At 49.3% G+C, this 20,461-nt stretch overlaps 1 protein-coding gene across 2 annotated transcripts in view; it reads left to right on the top strand.

Moving 5' to 3' along the window:
- The window catches only part of DCAF10 (DDB1 and CUL4 associated factor 10), a 61,339-nt gene that overhangs the window by 18,060 nt on the left and 22,818 nt on the right, over positions 1–20,461 (top strand). Inside the window, exon 5 of one of the 2 annotated variants that reach the window (XM_038769422.1) lies at positions 1,067–2,361. The exons of the other annotated variant lie outside the window; for it this stretch is intronic. Coding sequence (XP_038625350.1) covers positions 1,067–1,363 — 297 coding nt within the window. The 3' untranslated portion in view covers positions 1,364–2,361. Of the gene's footprint in view, positions 1–1,066; positions 2,362–20,461 lie in introns of those variants that run through there. 2 annotated transcript variants of the gene reach the window in all.

The raw sequence follows: 20,461 nt of genomic DNA on the forward strand, positions 1-20,461 counted from the left end.
AGACTGTGAGCCCCCCGCGGGACAACCTGATCACCTTGTAACCTCCCCAGCGCCTAGAACAGTGCTCTGCACATAGTAAGCGCTTAATAAATGCCATCATCGTTATTATTATTATTATATAGAAGTATAAATTGTAGTCTTTGCCTTCCATCAGTTTACAATCCAAGGAGGCAGAAAGTAAAAGATTGTGAAAGTAGATCATCAATGTAAGTGGATAAATCAGTAATAAACAGTTAAAAACAATAACCGACAGCTCAATGATTAATAGACTTATCCTTTTTCTGTATATCTCTGTCCCCTCAGGAACTTAGTTAAGTCCTTTGTACCACAGTAGAGGCTGAAAAAATACTGTTGAGGATGATGTTTTTAACGACTAGGCCAACTAAAGAGGATACAATGCGGGACAGGAAGTCAAGAGACTTGAGTTCTAATCCCAGCTCTGCCACTGCCCTGCGCTTAGTTGCTCTGGGCCTCAGTTTCCCACTCTGCAAAATGGGGATGACCTTCCTGCTCTCTCTACCACTTTGGTGGTGAGCTCTGTGCGACAGGGTCTGTATCCAATCTGTTGCCAACTTGTACTTCCCAAGTGCCTAGTACAGTGCACACAGTAAGTGCTCAATAAATATGATTGATTGATTGATTGGTTACTTTGTATCTACCCCAATGCTTAGAAGAGTGCTTTGGCGCCTAGAAAGTGCTTAATAAATGCCATCGTCGTTATTATTAGTGCCGAAATGGCCGAGAGGTTGGCAGAGCTAGGACTGTGGGACTAACGAGGGCTTGTCTTTTCCAAAGGTGGCTTGGAAGATGACCTTTAGAGCAGGGCAGGATCTTCTAGACTGTGAGCCCACTGTTGGGTAGGGACTGTCTCTATATGTTGCCAACTTGTACTTCCCAAGCGCTTAGTACAGTGCTCTACACACCGTAAGCACTCAATACCATTGATTGATTGATTGGAGTGGCGAAGCTGAGATCAGAGGGCTTTTTCCAGCCTGATGGGGAAAGGTGTGAGTTTACAGTGGAGACTGAGATCAGCTTTTCTCCGCGGCCGCTTGTCGTTCCACAGGTCATCGTGAACTGGAAACAGGCCGACCTCAGCGACCGGGAAGAGGCAATGCTGGAGTTTGCTCTTGCTGTGTGTCGGGCGGATGACATCACAGAGGAGCATTTCAAGAAGCTGGAGGCCCAGGGTTTTGATCGGGAAGATGCCTGGGACATAGCTGCCATTTCTGCTTTCTTTGCCATGTCTAACCGTATTGCTCACTTCACTAGCTTGGTTCCCAACAAGGAATTCTTTTCTATGGGCAGAACAAGTGATTCTTCTGCTGGCAGTTTGGTCTCGGGCGCATCAAAGAAAGTGTAAAAAGCAAAGGGAATCCACTCGTATTTGCGATTTGGCAAATTATGGGCGAGTACTTACTAAACAAAGGAGATGTCGTGATTCACTCTTCAGCGAGGTAACAGCCGACAAGTTTGGTTTAGGACCTGTGCGGGGTTGGGGATTCAGGGACCCTCTGTCAGGTAATAATTTTCTCTGCAATGTGATCGTCGATTGATGCCAGCTGAAAAGAGCTTTCTCCAGAAAGAAAATCAGAGGCTCAGGGCAGTTAGTGTTCGTTTGCTCCAACGGTCTTTCTAGCAGTCAAGCAGTCAGTTCGGTTAAAGGGAAGGATTCGATTTTGCACTTTTTAAAAATATCCATCCTACTAAAGTATTACATTTCTAAACGTTCTTTAAAAGTGATCTCTTGCTGTAGTGGTTATATTTGTTAGGTCTCACGAGGTAATATATAAAACTCTAGGGGGATCAGTGGTATTAAGCACTTAATAGGTGCAGAACACTGTAATAAGCACTTTGCTTAGTATAGCTTACAGAATTGGTACACAGTCCCTGCTCTCGAGAAGTTTACAGTGCAGTGGGAGTCTACAATCTAGCAGACATAGTGTTATAATATAACCTCCTATACTATTTAGACAGTACATCAGAGATACTCATGGATGGAATAGGTGACTTTTCTCCCAGCTTACCAGTTATCTTCCAGGAACATTAATGACTTTGCCAAATCACAACACCGTTATTCTTGAATTGATTTCTCTTCCGTTTCAAGGCCAAGTACAGGTTGTATGAGAAGAGTTGGAGCTCATTTAAAACTTTATGTAGCTTAGTAATAGCCTAGAAATTCAAGAACCTCACTGAGGTAGTGTTCTATAAAAATTCAGAACTTTTTTAAGATTGCCTCTTACAGGATGATTCTCCGGACATATTAGAACGAGGCTAAAGAGCTATGTGCAAAATTACATCGTTTCTTTGTTCATTCTTAACCCTTTTGAATTAAATTCTGAATAAATCATCTTTGTCGTCTTCCGCTGTCGAGTCGCGTCCGACCCATAGCGATGCCGTGGATGCATCTCTCCCGGAGCACCCCGCTTCCGTCGGCAGTCGTTCTGGTAGCGTATCCGTAGAGTCTTCCTGGTGAAAATACGGAAGCGGTTTACCACTGCCTCCTTCCGCGCAGTAAACTTGATTCTCCGCCCTCGACTGTCTCGCGTGCCGCCGCTGCCCAGCGTGGGTGAGTTTTGACTCCACTCGCCAGCCACTGCCCAAGCTAGGAACGGAATAGGTAGGCCTCTGCTTTGACTCTCCCTTCTGTAGTCGTGACTGGTAGAGGCCCGGAAACTCTGCAGGTGCGACCCTGAGAGGGGAAATCATCTTTGGGTGGCGGGGAATTCTGATTTGGGGATTTTATTGAACCCTACAATGTGTTTGTCGTCTTAATAATAATAATGACACTTGTTAAGCACTCACCGTGTGCCCAGCACTGTACTAAGTTCTGCGGTAGACACAAGAGCACCAGGTTGGACACAGTCCCTGTCCCTTAGGGGGCTCACAGTCTAAGCAGGGGAGAGTGGGATTTAATTCTCATTTCACAGATGAGGAAATGGAGGCACTGAGAAGGGAAGTGACTTGCCCAAGGTCCCACAGTAGACGAGTGGCAGAGCGGGGATTAGAACTCACATCCTCCCACTCCCAGCCCGTGCCCCTTCCAGTAGGCCACGCTCCTGAAACGGCGGAAATTCTTGCCTGTCGATGTTGTGACGCTAACCGTACTAAATCGTTCTTGTGGGGAAGCGGATTTTCCAAAAGTTTTGGCTGTCCAGGTCCTGGGAGTGGAGCAGTGCCCTCCCTAGATGCTAACCACTCCCTGGTTCTGTCCCCCCCGTCAGTCAGGAAAATCCTAGCCAGACCAGGAATACTCGGTGTTCCCCTGCGCGTCTCGAGCAGGAGTTAGAGCCATGGAGGACGCCTCCGGCTCTTGGTCGCTCCAGTACTCGGGGACTTAAAGAGCCTCGGGGCAGGACTTTGGCGGGCCTGCTTCAAGTTGCAGGAATTCCTACATTCATTCAATCGTATTTATGGAGCGCTTACTGTGTGCAGAGCACTGTACTAAGCGCTTAGCACTGTGCTAGAGAAGCAGCTAGAGAAGCAGCGTGGCTCAGTGGAAAAGAGCCCGGGCTTTGGAGTCAGAGGTCATGGGTTCAAATCCCAGCTCCACCACTTGTCAGCTGTGTGACTTCGGGCAAGTCACTTCACTTCTCTGGGCCTCAGTTCCCTCATCTGCAAAATGAGGACGAAGACTGTGAGCCTCCCATGGGACAACCCGATCACCTTGTAACCTCCCCAGTGCTTAGAACAGTGCTTTGCACATAGTAAGCGCTTAATAAATGCCATTATTATTATTATTACTACAGAGAAGCAGCGTGGCTCAGTGGAAAGAGCACGGGCTTGGGAGCCAGAGGTCATGGGATCTAATCCCAGCTCCGCCACATGTCTGCTGTGTGACCTTGGGCAAGGCACTTAACTTCTCTGAGCCTCAGGTACCTCATCTGTAAAATGGGGATTAAGACTGTGAGCCCCACCTTGTTCCCCCCACCCCGCGCTTAGAAAAGTGCTTTGCACATAATAAGCACTTAACAAATGCCATCATCATTATCATTATTATTACTACCCCAATGGCCACTGTGCTTCTTAGCAGGTAGAGTTCCTAAGAGCCATATCGTTAGACATGTGCCCATTCCAGATGACCCTATAGATTTTCCCTAGGTTCCATGGGGAAAATTCTTGGGGAGCAACTTTCAGTATTTTTGTTATGGGAATCCATGCCCCTATTCCTCTCCGTGAGAGAAATGCACAGGGAATGTCCGCACCACTTGGTTTCTGCCATTCTCCAGGTGATCAGGGTTTTCCTCTATAAACTGGGGGTCTCCCCTGCTACTTGCTGCCCCGATCTCTAGAAACTAGGATCGGGTACATAGAGAGGTCAGGTCAAGAAGTAAAAGGGGAGTTAATGTGAGGCCCTCAAGACAGACATCATAATAATAATGATGGCATTTATTAAGCGCTTACTATGAGCAAAGCACTGTTCTAAGCGCTGGGGAGGTTACAAGGTAATAAGGCTGTCCCACGGGAGGCTCACGGTCTTAATCCCCATTTTCCAGATGAGGGAACTGAGGCACAGAGAAGTGAAGTGACTTGCCCAAAGTCACACAGCTGACAAGTGCCGTGACCTCTGACTCCAAAGCCCGGGCTCTTTCCACTGAGCCACACTGCTTCTCTAAATACCCACAGAGATGCGCATGTGGCATCAAACACCCAGAAACATGCATTTGTACAGAGAACAGTCGATCAAGCAGCAGAATACGGGGTCAAAAGAGAAAAGTAACATGAAGAGAAAACAAGAAGGGAGAGAGATAATGACTACACCATCTTCCTTGCCCGGTGAAGCTGGAAATTTTCTCAAGAGCCTTACTGTAGTAGCCTAAATGAGCCAAGTTTGCTTTTGTGTGGCATGAGGGCTCCTGAAAATGATTGCCTGGCCCTCCTGTCTTCTATCAATCCATCAGTCACGTTTATCGAGTGCTTACTGTTTGCAAAGTGCTGTGCTAAGCACTTGGGAGAGTACAATGTAACAATATAACGGAGTTGGTAGACTCGTTCCCTGCCTCCAAAAGAGCCCACGGGCTAGAGGGGGAGACAGACATTAATATAAATAAATTACGGATCGGTACACGAGTATCGTGGGGCTGGGGAGCAAATCAGGGTGACGCAGAAGGGAGTCGGAGAAGAGGAAATGAGGGCTCGGAGGAGATGTGCCCGTCTCTATGTGTTGCCAACTTGTGCTTCCCAAGCGCTTGGTGCAGTGCTCTGCACACGGTAAGCGCTCAATAAATACGATTGAATGAATGGATGAATTTATTACTCTATTTTACTTGCACATATTTATTCTAGTTATTTTATTTTGTTAACGTGTTTTGTTTTGTTCTCTGTCTCCCCCTTCTAGACTGTGAGCCCGCTGTTGGGTAGGGACCGTCTCTAGATGTGGCCAACTTGTACTTCCCAAGCGCTTAGTACAGTGCTCTGCACACAGTAAGCGCTCAATAAATACGATTGAATGAAGGAATGAATGAGTACGTTCAAATTTGTAGACCTGATCCCTGCTCTCAAGAAGCTTACGGCCTGCCGTGTGCAGGACTGCGGTAGGCGTTTGGGAGAGTACAATAGAGTTAGTGCTCAATAAATACAATTGATTGATGATTAGATAATCGCCTATTTGGTACAGGGGAAAAAGGGTACTTTTTTGCATTCAATTGTATTTATTGAAATCTTACTGTGTGCTAGGCGCTTGGGAGAGTATAATGCAACAATAAACAGACACGTTCCCTGACCAAAACGAGCTCACAGTGTAGAGGAGGAGACAGACGCTAATATAAAAAAAGAAAATTACAGCTGTGTACGTAAGTGTTGTGGGGCCGGTGGGGGGAAGAACAGAGGGTGACGCAGAAGGGAGTGGGAAAAGAGGAAAGGGGGCTTTAGGGAAGTCCTCCTGGAGGAGATGTCTCATCAATAAGGCTCTGAAGCAGGGGAAAGTAACTGTCGGATTTGAGGAGGGAGGACGTGGGCTAGGGGTTGGCGGCAAGACAGGCGAGATGGAGGCACAGTGAGAAGGTTAGAGTGAAATGTGAGGGCTGAATTGTTAGATGAGGTAGGAGGGGACAAGGTGATTGAGGGCTTTAAAGCCAATGGTGAGGAGTTTTTGATGCAGAGCTGGATGGGCAACCACTGGAGTTTTTTGAAGAGCGGGGTGACATGTCTTTAACATTTTTGTAGAAAAATGTAGAGGATTAGGATAGAGTAGGAGCCGTTGGATTTGGCAAGCAGGAGGTCATTGGTGACCTTTGAGAGGGCAGTTTCCGTGGAATGTAGGGGACGGAAGCCAGATTGGAGGGGGTCGAGGAGAGAGTTGGCGTTGAGGAATTCGAGGCAGCGGGTGTAGATGACTCATTCAAGGAGTTTGGAAAGGAATTGGTAGGAGGGAGATAGGGCGATAACTAGAAGGGGAGGTGGGGTCAAGAGAGGGTTTTTTTAGGATGGGAGAGACGTGGGCATGTTTGAAGGCAGAGGGGAAGGAACCAGTGGAGAGTGAGCAGTTGAAGATGGAAGTTAAGGAGGGGAGAAGGGATGGAGCGAGAGATTTCATGAGATGAGAGGGAATGGGGTCAGCAGCACAGGTGGCCGGAGTAGCACTTGAGAGGAGGGAGGAGAGCTCCTCTGAGAATACTAATGGGAAGGATGGGAGAGTAGCGGAGAGCGTTGAGAGCCGGGGGGTTGGAGAAGGTGGGGGAGTGACTTTGGGGAGCTCAGACCTGATGGATTTAATTTTATTAATGAAGTAGGAGGCCAGATCGTTGGGGGTGAGGGAAGGAGGAGGTGGAGGAACTGGGGGCCTGAGAAGGGAGTTAAATGTATGGAAGAGCTGACGGGGATGATGGGCATGGGTGTCAATAAGGGAGGAGAAATAGTTTTGTCTGGCAGAGGAGAGGGCTGAGGTAAGGCAGGAAAGGATAAACTTGAAGTGAACGAGGTTGGCATGGTGTTTAGACTTTTGCCAGCAGCATTCGGCAGCTCGAGCATAAGAGGCGGACAGTGGCAGTGATCCAGGGCTGGGGGCTAGTGGTACGAGAGGGGCGAAGGGAAAGGGAGCGAGGGAGTCGAGCTGAGTAGAGAGGGTAGGGTTGAGAGCAGTAATCTGCTCTTCAGATCATCAAAAGTTGATTCCATATTTGCCTTTCTGTCAATGCCTTTTGATTTTGAGTACCAGTATTTCTATCCTTTGAAGCCTCTCTAATAATAATAATAATAACGATGGTATTTGTTAAGCGCTTACTATTTGCAAAGCACTGTTCTAAGCGCTGGATACCCACACCAGGAGCAATACAGGAGAAGCAGCATGGCCTAGTGGAGAAGAGCCCGGGCCTGGGAGTCCAAAGGACCTGAGTTCTAATCCCGGCCCCGCCACCCGTCTGCTGTGTGACCTCGGGCGAGTCATTTCTCTGGGCCTCAGTTACTCCATCTGTAAAAAGGGGATGAAGACGGTGAGCCCCGTGCGGGTCAGGGGCTGCGCCCAACCCGATTTGCTCGTATCCACCCCGGCGCTTAGTACAGTTCCTGGCACAGAGTAAGCGCCTAACAAATTCCATCTGTAAAATGGCGATTGAGACTGTGAGCCCCACAGCCTGGCCTGAGAAGCAGCGTGGCTCAGGGGCAAGAGCCCGGGCTTGGGAGTCAGAGGTCGTGGGTTCGAATCCCCGCTCCGCCGCCTGTCAGCTGTGTGACCGTGGGCAAGTCACTTCCCTTCTCTGGGCCTCAGTTCCCTCATCGAGAAAATGGGGATGACGACTGGGAGCCCCACGTGGGACAACCTACCCTGTATCTCCCCCAGCGCTTAGAACGGTGCTTGCCACATAGTAGGCGCTTAACAAATGCCGACATTATACATGGGACAAGGATCGATTCCAGTTCGATTTGCTTGTAACCACCCCGGCGTTCAGCACATAGTGCTTCACCAGTGCCATAATTATTATTATCTGGGGCCTTCCCAGACCGAGCCCCCGTTTTCCTCTCCTCCTCCCCATCCCCCTGGCCCTACCTCCTTCTCCTCCCCACAGCACCTGCATATATGTTTGTACAGATTTATTACTCTATTTTACTGGTACATATTCACTATTCTATTTATTTCGTTAATGATGTGCATTTAGCTTTAATTCTATTTGTTCTGATGACTTGACACCTGTCCACATGTTTTGATTTGTTGTCTGTCTCCCCCTTCTAGACTGTGAGCCCATTGGTGGGTAGGGACCGTCTCTATGTCGCCGACTTGTACTTCCCAAGCGCTTAGTACAGTGCTCTGCACACAGTGAGCGCTCAATAAATACGATTGAATGAATGAACTGAATGAATTATTCTTATCTTGGGCAAGTCACTTAACTTCCCTGGGCCTCAGTTCCTTCATCTGTAAAATGGAATGAAGACTGTGAGCCCCCCGGGGGGCAACCTGATCACCTTGTAACCTCCCCACCGCTTAGAACAGTGCTTTACACATAGTAAGCTCTTAATAAATGCCATCATGATGATGATTATGAAAGTCACTAACATCATTGGGTCTCAGTTACTTCATTTGTAAAATGGGGATTAATAATAATAATAATAATGGTATTTTTAAGCATTTGTGCTAAGCACTGGGGTGGATAGAAGCTGGGTCAGCAGGCCTCTTTCTCCCTGAGGTGGGACCGGAAGGTGTCCCCTCTTTTACGGGCCGTGCCTCAGTTTCCCAGCCGGCGGGGTTAGGCTGAGACACCGCCGGAAGTGGCGGGGGCAACCGTCGTTAATAATAATAATAACGATGGCATTTATTAAGCGCTTACTATGTGCAAAGCACTGTTCTAAGCGCTGGAGAGGTTACAAGGTGATCAGGTTGTCCCATGTGGGGCTCACAGTCTTCATCCTCATTTTCCAGATGAGGGAACTGAGGCCCAGAGAAGTGAAGTGACTTGCCCAAAGTCACACAGCTGACAAGTGATGGAGCCAGGATTTGAACCCATGACCTCTGGCTCCAAAGCCCGGGCTCTTTCCACTGAGCCACGCTGCTTCTCAAGAGACGCTGTGAGCCCACTGTTGGGTAGGGACTGTCTCTATATGTTGCCATCTTGTACTTCCCAAGCGCTTAGTACAGTGCTCTGCACACAGTAAGTGCTCAATAAATACGATTAATTGATTGATTGATTGAGATGGCGAGCGGGGGCGGGGCGTTAGTGGAGAGGTCAAGGGTCAGCGCCGCCCAACCTGATTGGCTCGTTTCCACGCCAGCGCCCAGTACAGTGTCTGGCACCTAATAAGCGCCTACCAAATGCCAGAAGAAAAGTAGTAACGTGGAATATGAGGTGTGGGGATGCCCCGAGTAATAATAATAATAATGACATTTATTAAGCGCTTACTATGTGCAAAGCACTGCTCTAAGCGCTGGGGAGGTTACAAGGTGATCAGGTTGTCCCACGGGGGGGCTCACAGTCTTCATCCCCATTTTCCAGATGAGGGAACTGAGGCCCAGAGAAGTGAAGTGACTCGCACAGCTGTCACACAGCTGACAAGTGGCGGAGCCGGGTTTTGAACCCATGACCTCCGACTCCAAAGCCCGGGCTTTTCCCACTGAGCCACGGAGGCAAGGAAATGGTATTTAGGAACGGGTTGGGGCGGCCGGAAGATGGTTTATGTGTAATTTATTCAATCGCATTTAATAATAATAATGATGGTATTTGCTAAGCGCTTATTATGTGCCAAGCACTGTTCTAAGCGCTGGGGGAGATACGAGGTCATCAGGTTGTCCTACGTAGGGCTCACCATCTTCACCCCCATTTTCCAGATGAGGGAACTGAGGGCCAGAGAAGTGAAGTGACTCGCCCAAGGTCACACAGCTGACAGGTGGCGGAGCCGGCATTAGAACCCACGGCCTCTGATGCCCAAGCCCGGGCTCTTTCCACTAAGCCACGCAGCATTTATTGGGTGCTTACTGTGTGCAGAGCACTGTACTAAGCGCTTGGAAAGTACAATTCGCCAACAGAAACGGTCCCTACCCAACAACGGGCTCGCAGCCTAGAAGGGGGAGACAGACGACAAAACAAAACAAGTAGACTGGCATCAATAGCATCAAAATAGATCAATAGAATTATATGTGTAATTTTAGATTATATGTGTAATCTTTGTTCAGTTAAAAAGGAAACAACCACCCCCAAAAAGTGCTGTCTTCTGCCCTCCAGCAGCTTCATGAAGCTGATTCAAAATGTTTTTCAGTTTTTTCTTTCGATTGCTCGTTTGTGAAGCAAATAAAAAAAGAGTCGTCCCAGGGATCAGGATAGACCTATATTATTTTTATTTTAATTTCCTGCATGCAGCCATTGCAAAATGGCAAACTTTTGCATCGAGAGGTTATGTGTATCTTTTAGACTGTGAGCCCACTGTTGGGTAGGGACTGTATATGTTGCCAACTTGTACTTCCCAAGCGCTTAGTACAGTGCTCTGCACACAGTAAGCGCTCAATAAATACGATTGATTGATTGATTGATGTGTTAATACTGGTAGTGATGTCGGATCACAGGTCTGGCCGTATCCGCTTGGTATTGTTGCTGTGCCCGCTAAGTTTTTGAGAGAGATTGCGGTGGAGACAGAAGCTTCAGTGGCTGACAAGGGTAGATCGATTTAGGGGGGCAGGAAGGCCTAGAAAAGAAGACTCCTGGGGTGGGGAAGGACATTTAGTTAATTTGGGTCAAAGAATCTTAATTCCACCACTTCAAGGAGGGAGCTGGGAGAGAGGCCGCGGTGAGGGACGTGAGAGGGAACAGAAGAAGGGGGAAGATGGAGGGTCTTCTTAGTATCTGAGGGGGATGGATCATAGGAAGAGATGGAGGGAGGGAGGGAATTAGGGTGGTGGGAGATGGGGGGAAACTGGAGGATGATGGGGAGGTACAGGAGAGAACACGATGGTGGGAGAAGGGACAAATGAAGAGAAGAATCTGGAGGAGAGGACTTCCTGTTTCTGACCCCCTTCCTCCGGCCTGAAACTCCCTCCCCCTTCAAATCTGTCAGACCAAGCAATCAAAAGATATTTATTGAGCCCTTACTAAGGGCAGAGCACAATTCAACAGAGTTGGTAGACGTGTTCCCTGACCAAATAGAGCTTACAGCCTAGGGAGGCCAGAGGGGGGGAACCACAACTCTCCCCATCGTCTAAGCCCTTCTGAAAGCACATCTCCTGTCTGCTCCCTAAGTCGTACTTCCGTGCCAACTCTGTATTTGTACACTCCCCCTCCAGACGACTCCTTTATATACCGACTTACATATCTTTCTATTTTAGCATATACTCAGCTTCATATCCATTTTCTCTTCTCTCTGGAAATGATTTTGTGCCTACCCAGCTAGACTCTCAGCTCCTTGAGGGCAGGGATCATGTCTTCTGACTCCATTGGACACTCACGCAATACAGTAGCGCTAATGCTGCTATCGAACTCAGCACTGGAGCATCTGCCAGAGGTGGCTTCGCCGATACCAACGTTTGGGAACTTGCTGCGCGAGGCGAGTCCTGGTGTCGGATTTGCCGTTTGGCTAGTCAGTCCTTTGAGGGCAAACGCACTGCCCCGACAAAGGAGAAACACGGTAGGCAAAGGTGGTTTTCAAGGCTGCAGAAAAAGCAGCCTTGACTTTTTGCGAGCACGATCCGCGATCGGTCTCGCGCCCGACGCCTTGGCCTGCGTGGGCACCTCTAAAGGCCTTGTGAAGCCAAGAGCGTCCTGTGCCTCCACACCATGTTACCATGCGGGCCTTGCAGTGCACACTGTGAGATGGTTTGGTGTGGGGGGAAAGGAGAGAAGAGAGTTTGAGAGAGTCTATCCTGCCAGTATAAAAAACCCACACTGGCCTGCTTGTATCACCGTAAATTTACATGAGACCAGGATCCACAAATCAGGCTCTCTCTGTCTCTGTCTCTGTCTCTCCTATATATATTAACTATACATAAAACTATATATATAAAACTGTTCTCCTTTTATTTTCACATCAGACCTAAAATAGTTTCGCTTCCAGGTTTTCAACCTTTTTCAAAAAGAAGTGGTAAGTTTTTTTTAAAAAGAAGAAAGATCTGCAAGTGAGCGGAATAGAAACGCGTACGTAGAACCGTGTTTCGGGATTCTGTGTTTTAGGGGCAAATGCTTATTTTAATAAAACTCGGATCGTTTCTGACTTTCAAAATTCATATGTAATATTCACATTGCTTCCTTCTCCCAAGGAGAGTCGAGTTCTCACCCAGACATCCTATTCGCAGTCACCGCAGGATGACGATACCGTGACTGGCCTAACTCCCATGTTACAGAGGGGGAACTGCCCTCCGTAAATACTATCGATTGATTGAACCGAGGCATTTCATTTTAACTCAAAGCATAAGGGTCACGGAGCGGGTGGACAGCAGAGCCTGTCAGTGATGCCCTCACCTCTGAGGCATCAACAAGATTACTGAGTGCTGGTCTGGTTAAGGGGAGGCACAGTTTTTCCGATTTTCAGCTGGTCTATACATATGGCCAAGGATGCCTTTATAGCCTCCTTCTTGCGAGGCTCGGCCCGGTGCTTGTCTTCAGAGGGACCTGGGGGCGGGGGCGAAAAACGCCCCATCCTCCCCCGACACTCTCCCTTTGCTCTATTCATCCATTCAATTGCATTTATTGAGCGCTTACTGTGTGCAGAGTACTGTACTAAGCGCTTGGAAAGTCCAATTCGGCACCAGACGGAGACCATCCCCTCCCCAACAACGGGCTCGCAGTCTAGAAGGGGGGAGACAGACACCAAAACAAAACAGAGAGGCATCAATAGCATCAAAATAGAATTATAGCTATATACTCATCATTAATAAAAAAATAATAATAAATAGGTACAAATACACACCGGTGGGGAAGGGGGTAGAGCAGAGGGAGGGAGTCGGGGCGATGGGGAGGGGAGGAGGAGCAGAGGGAAAGTGTGGGGGGGGCTCGGTCTGGGAAGGCCCTTCCCACAGCACCTGTGTATATATGTTGGGTAGGGACTGTCTCTGTTATGTTGCCAACTTGTAATAATGATAATAATAATAATAATAATAATGGCACTTATTAAGCACTTGCTATGTGCAAAGCACTGTTCTAAGCGCTGGGGAGGTTACAAGGTGATCAGGTTGGCCCACGGGGGGCTCACAGTCTTAATCCCCATTTTACAGATGAGGTAACTGAGGCCCAGAGAAGAACTTGTACTTCCCAAGCGCTTAGTACAGTGCTCTGCACACAGTAAGCGCTCAATAAATATGATTGAGTGAATGAAATACGATTGAATGAATGAACGAATATATGTACGTATGTATCCTTATATTTATATGAATGATGTGTATATATCTATCATTCTACTTATTGCTTGTAAGTATTGCTTATCTACTTATAGTAGAAAACCACTACTGATTATTCTACTAAAATTCTACATGGAGAAGCAGCGTGGCTCGGTGGAAAGAGCCCGGGCTTTGGAGTCCGAGGTCCTGGGTTCAAATCCCGACTCCACCGACCGTCAGCTGTGTGACTTCGGGCAAGTCACTTCACTTCTCTGGGCCTCAGTTCCCTCATCTGGAAAATGGGGATGAAGACTGCGAGCCCTCCGTGGGGCAACCTGATCACCTTGTATCCTCCCCAGCGCTTAGAACGGTGCTTGGCACATAGTAAGCGCTTAACAAAATGCCATCATTGAAACAGCGTGGCTCAGTGGAAAGAGCCCGGGCTTTGGAGTCCGAGGTCCTGGGTTCAAATCCCTGCTCCACCGACCGTCAGCTGTGTGACTTTGGGCAAGTCACTTCACTTCTCTGGGCCTCAGTTCCCTCATCTGGAAAATGGGGATGGAGACTGCCCCGTGGGGCAACCTGATCACCTCGTGTCCTCCCCAGCGCTTAGAACGGTACTTTGCACATCAATCAATCAGTCGTATTTATTGAGCGCTTCCTGTGTGCAGAGCACTGTACTAAGCGCTTGGGAAGGACAAGTTGGCCACATACAGAGACAGTCCCTACCCAACAGTGGGCTCATGGTCTAGAAGGGAACAAAACCAAACATATTAACAAAATAAAATAAATAGAATAGATATGTACAAGTAAAATAAATAGAGTAATAAATATGGCACATAGTAAGCGCTTAACAAAATGCCATCATTGAAACAGCGTGGCTCAGTGGAAAGAGCCCGGGCTTTGGAGTCCGAGGTCCTGGGTTCAAATCCCTGCTCCACCGACCGTCAGCTGTGTGACTTTGGGCAAGTCACTTCACTTCTCTGGGCCTCAGTTCCCTCATCTGGAAAATGGGGATGGAGACTGCCCCGTGGGGCAACCTGATCACCTCGTGTCCTCCCCAGCGCTTAGAACGGTACTTTGCACATCAATCAATCAGTCGTATTTATTGAGCGCTTCCTGTGTGCAGAGCACTGTACTAAGCGCTTGGGAAGGACAAGTTGGCCACATACAGAGACAGTCCCTACCCAACAGTGGGCTCATGGTCTAGAAGGGAACAAAACCAAACATATTAACAAAATAAAATAAATAGAATAGATATGTACAAGTAAAATAAATAGAGTAATAAATATGGCACATAGTAAGCGCTTAACAAATGCCATTATATTATTATAACTGTTTACTTGTTTTGATGCCCGTCTCCCGCCCCCCAGACTGTGAGCCCGTTGTGGGCGGGGATTGCCTCTCCTTACTGCCAAATTGTACTTTCCAAGTGTTCTGCACATAGTAACAATAATGATGATGATGGTATTTGTCAAGCGCTTACTATGTGCCAAGCACTGTTCTAAGCGCTGGGGAGGTTACAAGGTGATCAGGTTGGCCCATGGTGCGCCCACTGTTGCGTAGGGACTGTCTCTCTATGTTGCCAACTTGGACTTCCCAAGCGCTTAGTACAGTGCTCTGCACATAGTAAGCGCTCAATAAATATGATTGATTGATTGTACTTCCCAAGCGCTTAGTACAGTGCTCTGCACACAGTAAGCGCTCAATAAATACGATTGATGATGATGATGATGGTGGGGGGGGGGCTCGCAGTTTCAATCCCCATTTTACAGATGAGGTAAGCGCTCACTACCTATGTTGCTGGGCAGGGACCGTCTCTGTATGTTCCCAAGCGCTTAGTCCAGTGCCCCGCACATGGTAAGCGCTCAGTAAGTCCGAATGAATGAGTGACTGACTGACTGAATGAATGAATAATAATAATAATGGCACTTGTTAAGCGCTTACTATGTGCAAAGCACTGTTCTAAGCGCTGGGGCGATACAAGGTGATCAGGTTGTCCCACGCAGGGCTCACAGTCTTAATCCCCATTTTACCTGAATGAATGAATGAGTGAATGAATAATGACTGACTGAATGAATGAATGACTGAATAACGGCTTTTCCTCCCCGAGGCCGAGACCGGAAGGTGTCCCCTCGTGGCTGACTGACTGACTGAATGAATGAATGAGTGAATGAATAATGACTGACTGACTGACTGACTGAATGAATGAATAACGGCCTTTCCTCCCGGAGGCCGAAACCGGAAGGTGTCCCCTCGTGGCTGACTCACTGACTGACTGACTGACTGAATGAATGAATGAGTGAATGAATAATGACTGACTGACTGACTGACTGAATGAATGACTGAATAACGGCTTTTCCTCCCCGAGGCCGAGACCGGAAGGTGTCCCCTCGTGGCTGACTGACTGACTGAATGAATGAATGAATGAGTGAATGAATAATGACTGACTGACTGACTGAATGAATGAATAACAGCTTTTCCTCCCTGAGGCCGAGACCGGAAGGTGTCCCCTTGTGGCTGACTGACTGACTGAATGAAAGAATGAGTGAATGAATAATGACTGACTGAATGACTGACTGACTGAATGAATGAATGAATGAGTGAATGAATAATGACTGACTGACTGACTGAATGAATGAATGAATAACGGCTTTTCCTCCCCGAGGCCGAGATCGGAAGGTGTCCCCTCGTGGCTGACTGACTGACTGACTGAATGAATGAATGAATGAGTGAATGAATAATGACTGACTGACTGACTGAATGAATGAATAACGGCTTTTCCTTCCCGAGGCCGAGACCGGAAGGTGTCCCCTCGTGGCTGACTGACTGAATGAATGAATGAATGAGTGAATGAATAATGACTGACTGACTGAATAACGGCTTTTCCTCCCCGAGGCCGAGACCGGAAGGTGTCCCCTCGTGGCTGACTGACTGACTGAATGAGTGAATGAATAATGACTGACTGACTGAATGAATGAATGAATAACGGCTTTTCCTCCCCGAGGCCGAGACCGGAAGGTGTCCCCTCGTGGCTGACTGACTGCCTGACTGAATGAATGAGTGAGTGAATAATGACTGACTGACTGAATGAATGAATAACGGCCTTTCCTCCCCGAGGCCGGGACCGGAAGTTGTCCCCTCGTGGGGGCGTCCCCGCCGGGCGGGCCGCGAGGGGGCGCCCGTTCCCCAGTCGGCGGGGTTAGGCGGTGACGCCGCCGGAAGTAGGGGCGTGGAGCAACGGCTGAAGGGAGGGGCGGCCGGCCGGCCCGCTCGTCATGGACCCCTTTGGGGCCCGAGGGGACGGCGACGACGACAAGCTGCCTCACGAGGAGGACCAAGCGTCGTCTTCTTCTTCTTCTTCTTCCTCTTCTTCTTCACCTCCGTCTCCGCGGCCGCTCCCTCCGCCGCCTCCGGCCTCGTCTCCGTTTTCGGCCTCCCCGCCGTCCCCTCAGGCCGCCGGCCCGTTGCCGCCGCCGCCGCCGCCGCCGGAGCCGGGGCGGCGCGGCCCGGGGGCGGAGCCCTGTTCCGCTGGCTGAAGGCCCGCTGCCTGGGCCGGGGCCTCTACGTGGACCCGGCCCGGGACAACTTCGGGGCCCTGACCAGCCTGTACGGCTCCATCCAGCCCGCCGACACCGTGGCCCTCAGCACCCGCACCCACGGGGCCGTCTTCAACCTGGAGTACTCGCCCGACGGGTAAGCGGGGGCGGGGGAGGGGGGCGCGGCGGCCCCTCCCACGACCCCCCCGACTGGGCCGCCGGCCGCGGCAGGCGCGGGGAGGCGGGCCCGAAGAGCATCCTCTTCATCCCCCCCGCCCCGGGGCCCCTCCGTCCTTCCCGCGTGGGGCTGCCTTCCCGACCGTTCGGTAATAATAGTAACGAGGATGATGATGGTATTTAAGTAGCGTGGAGTCCGAGGTCACCTGGGTGACTTTGGGCAAGTCACTTCTCCGGGCCTCAGTTCCCTCATCTGGAAAATGGGGCTGAAGGCTGCGAGCCCCCCGTGGGACAACCTGATCGCCCCGTGACCTCCCCAGCGCTTAGAACTCTATTTATTTATTCTACTTGTACCCATCTATTCTATTTATTTTATTTTGTTAGCATGTTTGGTTTTGTTCTCTGTCTCCCCCTTTTAGACTGTGAGCCCACTGTTCGGGAGGGACTGTCTCTGTATGTTGCCAGTTTGGACTTCCCAAGCGCTTAGTACAGTGCTCTGCACTATTCTATTTATTTATTCTATTCTATTCTATTTATTTTATTTTGTTGGTATGTTTGGTTTTGTTCTCTGTCTCCCCCTTTTAGACAGTGAGCCCGCCGTTGGGGAGGGACTGTCTCTATATGTTGCCAATTTGGACTTCCCAAGCGCTCAGTACAGTGCTCTGCACATAGGAAGCGCTCAAGAAATACGATTGATGATAATGATGACTTGTTCTACTTGTACCTATCTATTCTATTTATTTTATTTTATTAGTATGTTTGGTTTTGTTCTCCGTCTCCCCCTTTTAGACTGTGAGCCCGCTGTTGGGGAGGGACTGTCTCTATATGTTGCCAATATGGACTTCCCCAGCGCTTAGTACAGTGCTCTGCACATAGGAAGCGCTCAATAAACACGATTGATGATGATGATGACTTGTACATATCTATTCTATTTATTTTATTTTGTTGGTATGTTTGGTTTTGTTCTGTCTCCCCCTTTTATACTGTGAGCCCGCTGTTGGGGAGGGACTGTCTCTATATGTTGCCAATTTGGACCTCCCCAGCGCTTAGTACAGTGCTCTGCACATAGGAAGCGCTCAATAAATACGATTGATGATGATGATGACTTGTACCTATCTATTCTGTTTATTTTATTTTGTTAGTATGTTTGGTTTTGTTCTCTGTCTCCCCCTTTTAGACTGTGAGCCCACTGTTGGGGAGGGACTGTCTCTATAGGTTGCCAATTTGGACTTCCCAAGCACTCAGTACAGTGCTCTGCACATAGTAAGCGCTCAATAAATACGATTGATGATGGTGATTAGAACGGTGCTTGGTGCATAGTAAGCGCTTAAGAAATGCCATCGTCGTTATTATTAAGCGATTACTATGTGCTAAGTGCTGGGGAGGTTACAAGGTGATCGAGGGCGGGGAGCCTGTCTACTTGTTTGGTTTTGTTGTCTGTCTCTCTATTTTACTTGTGCATATCTATTCTATTTATTTTATTTTGTTAATATGTTTGGTTTTGTTCCCTTCTAGACTGTGAGCCCGCCGTCGGGTAGGGATTGGCTCTATTTGGGACCGAATTGTACTTCCCAAGTGCTTAGTACGGTGCTCTGCACACAGTAAGCGCTCATTAAACACGAATGAATGAATCAGGTTGTCCCAGGGGGGCTCACAGGCTTCATCCCCATTTTCCAGATGAGGAAACTGAGGCCCAGAGAAGTGACTTGCCCAAAGCCCCACAGCTGACGGTTGGCGGAGCCGGGATTTGACCCCGTGACCTCTGGCTCTTTCCACCGAGCCACGCTGCTTCTCGTGCAGCGCTCCGCACGCAGCAGACGCTCAGTAGATAACGGTCGAACGAAGGAGTCAGTGCCCGTCGGTTTGGGAGGGGCCGATCTTGGCCCCGACCTGCGATTTGTCGTTGTCCGGGTCGGTGAAAGGGCCGTCGTGACTCGGTGGAATGGAAATTAAGCCGAACCCGGTGGTAGAGATCAAAGGAGACGCCCAAAAAGTTCCACCGAAGCGCCAGGCTAGCAGACTCTAAAACGAAAGGGTCGGACGGGGTTGGGTTCCGTTCTAGTTTGGGAGAATTGAGATGCCAAGGTGGCTCTGAAAGGCTTCGGAGCCATCGTGGGTGAAGTAAGCGCTCAATAAATACGATTGATGATGATGATGATTCCGCCTCTCTCCGGTATGTGGGTGACCATTTCTGAAAGCATTAAAGGAATAATAATAGTAATAACGATAGCGGCATTTATTAAGCACTCACTAGGTACAAAGCACTGTTCTAAGCGCCGGGGGGATACAAGGTGATCAGGTTGTCCCACGTGGGGCTCACGGTCTTCATCCCCATTTGACAGATGAGGGAACTGAAGCCCAGAGAAGTCAAGTGGCTTGCCCAGAGTCACACAGCTGACGAGTGGCGGAGCCAGGGTTTGAACCCGTGACCTCTGACTCAAAAGCCCGGGCTCTTTCCACCGAGCCACGCTGCTTCGCGAAGATGAGGCGGAACCCAGTGGTGGAGATCAAAAGGAGACGCCCGAAAGACTCCACCAAAGCGCCAGGCTAGCGGACTCTAAAACGAAAGGGTCGGACGGGCTCGGGTTCCATTCTGGTTTGGAAGAATTGAGATGCCAAGGCGGCTCTTAAAGGCTTCGGGGCCCTCGTAGGTGATTCCACCTCTCTCCGCTACCCGGACGACCGTTTCCGAAAGCGTTAAAGGAAGCCGAAAAGGATAATTCGCAAATATGCCCGTGACCCTGGATAAAATTGTTTCTAGGCGAGGCGTAAGGGGGCCCGGCCTACTGTCGCTACTTCCTTTACGTGTAGGGGAAACCAGTTCGGAAGCGTAAGGGTAAATCGAGCCTCTGCCCTTCGGAGGGTTTGGGGAACGGACAGAATAGTGGTAAAGGAGAGCGCTCTAGAGGCAAGTGGCATTTTAGAGAAGGGCCTCGCGCAGTATCGTAAAAGAAACCGAACGACCCAAATAAAGGGCGGTGTGAGGGCTAAAAAGCCGTTGAGTATCAAAAGCAAGAAGAAGGTAAAAGTGGCCAGATAGTCGTAAAAGAGGTCAGTGAGGGGTTGTCCCAGGAGATGTTTCTGGCATTTGCTCTCCCCACTCCACGTACATGCCACCCAGAACCGTATCCGACACGACTGTCGACGTGCCCCAGGATCCGGGAGTTCCACTAAGGTTGTCGTATCCCTTCACCGTTCCCCACCGCCGCCAGTTTTTGGCTCTCTACCCTTCCCAGCAGTTTCCCGTGACCTCCCCACACCCTGAACTTGCCCACCCCATTTCTCACCCCCGCGCTCCAGTATTTTTCATTTTCTGGAGACCCTCACGATGCTACCACAAGATACCCATACGTCACCGCCCTCCCTTTCGGCTTGTAACCCCGTCTCCCCACCGCAGCCGGGGGAATGGGGAGAGGGCCGAACTCAGGCCGCGTAGGGGCAACGACCGTTGCCCTTCCCCCTCTCCTGTCCCTTTGTGACCTGGTCTGCACACAGGAAACACTCTTTTTTATGGCGTTTA

The sequence above is a fragment of the Tachyglossus aculeatus genome, chromosome X4 (genome assembly GCF_015852505.1).
Source record: "Tachyglossus aculeatus isolate mTacAcu1 chromosome X4, mTacAcu1.pri, whole genome shotgun sequence".
Classification (NCBI taxonomy): domain Eukaryota; kingdom Metazoa; phylum Chordata; class Mammalia; order Monotremata; family Tachyglossidae; genus Tachyglossus; species Tachyglossus aculeatus.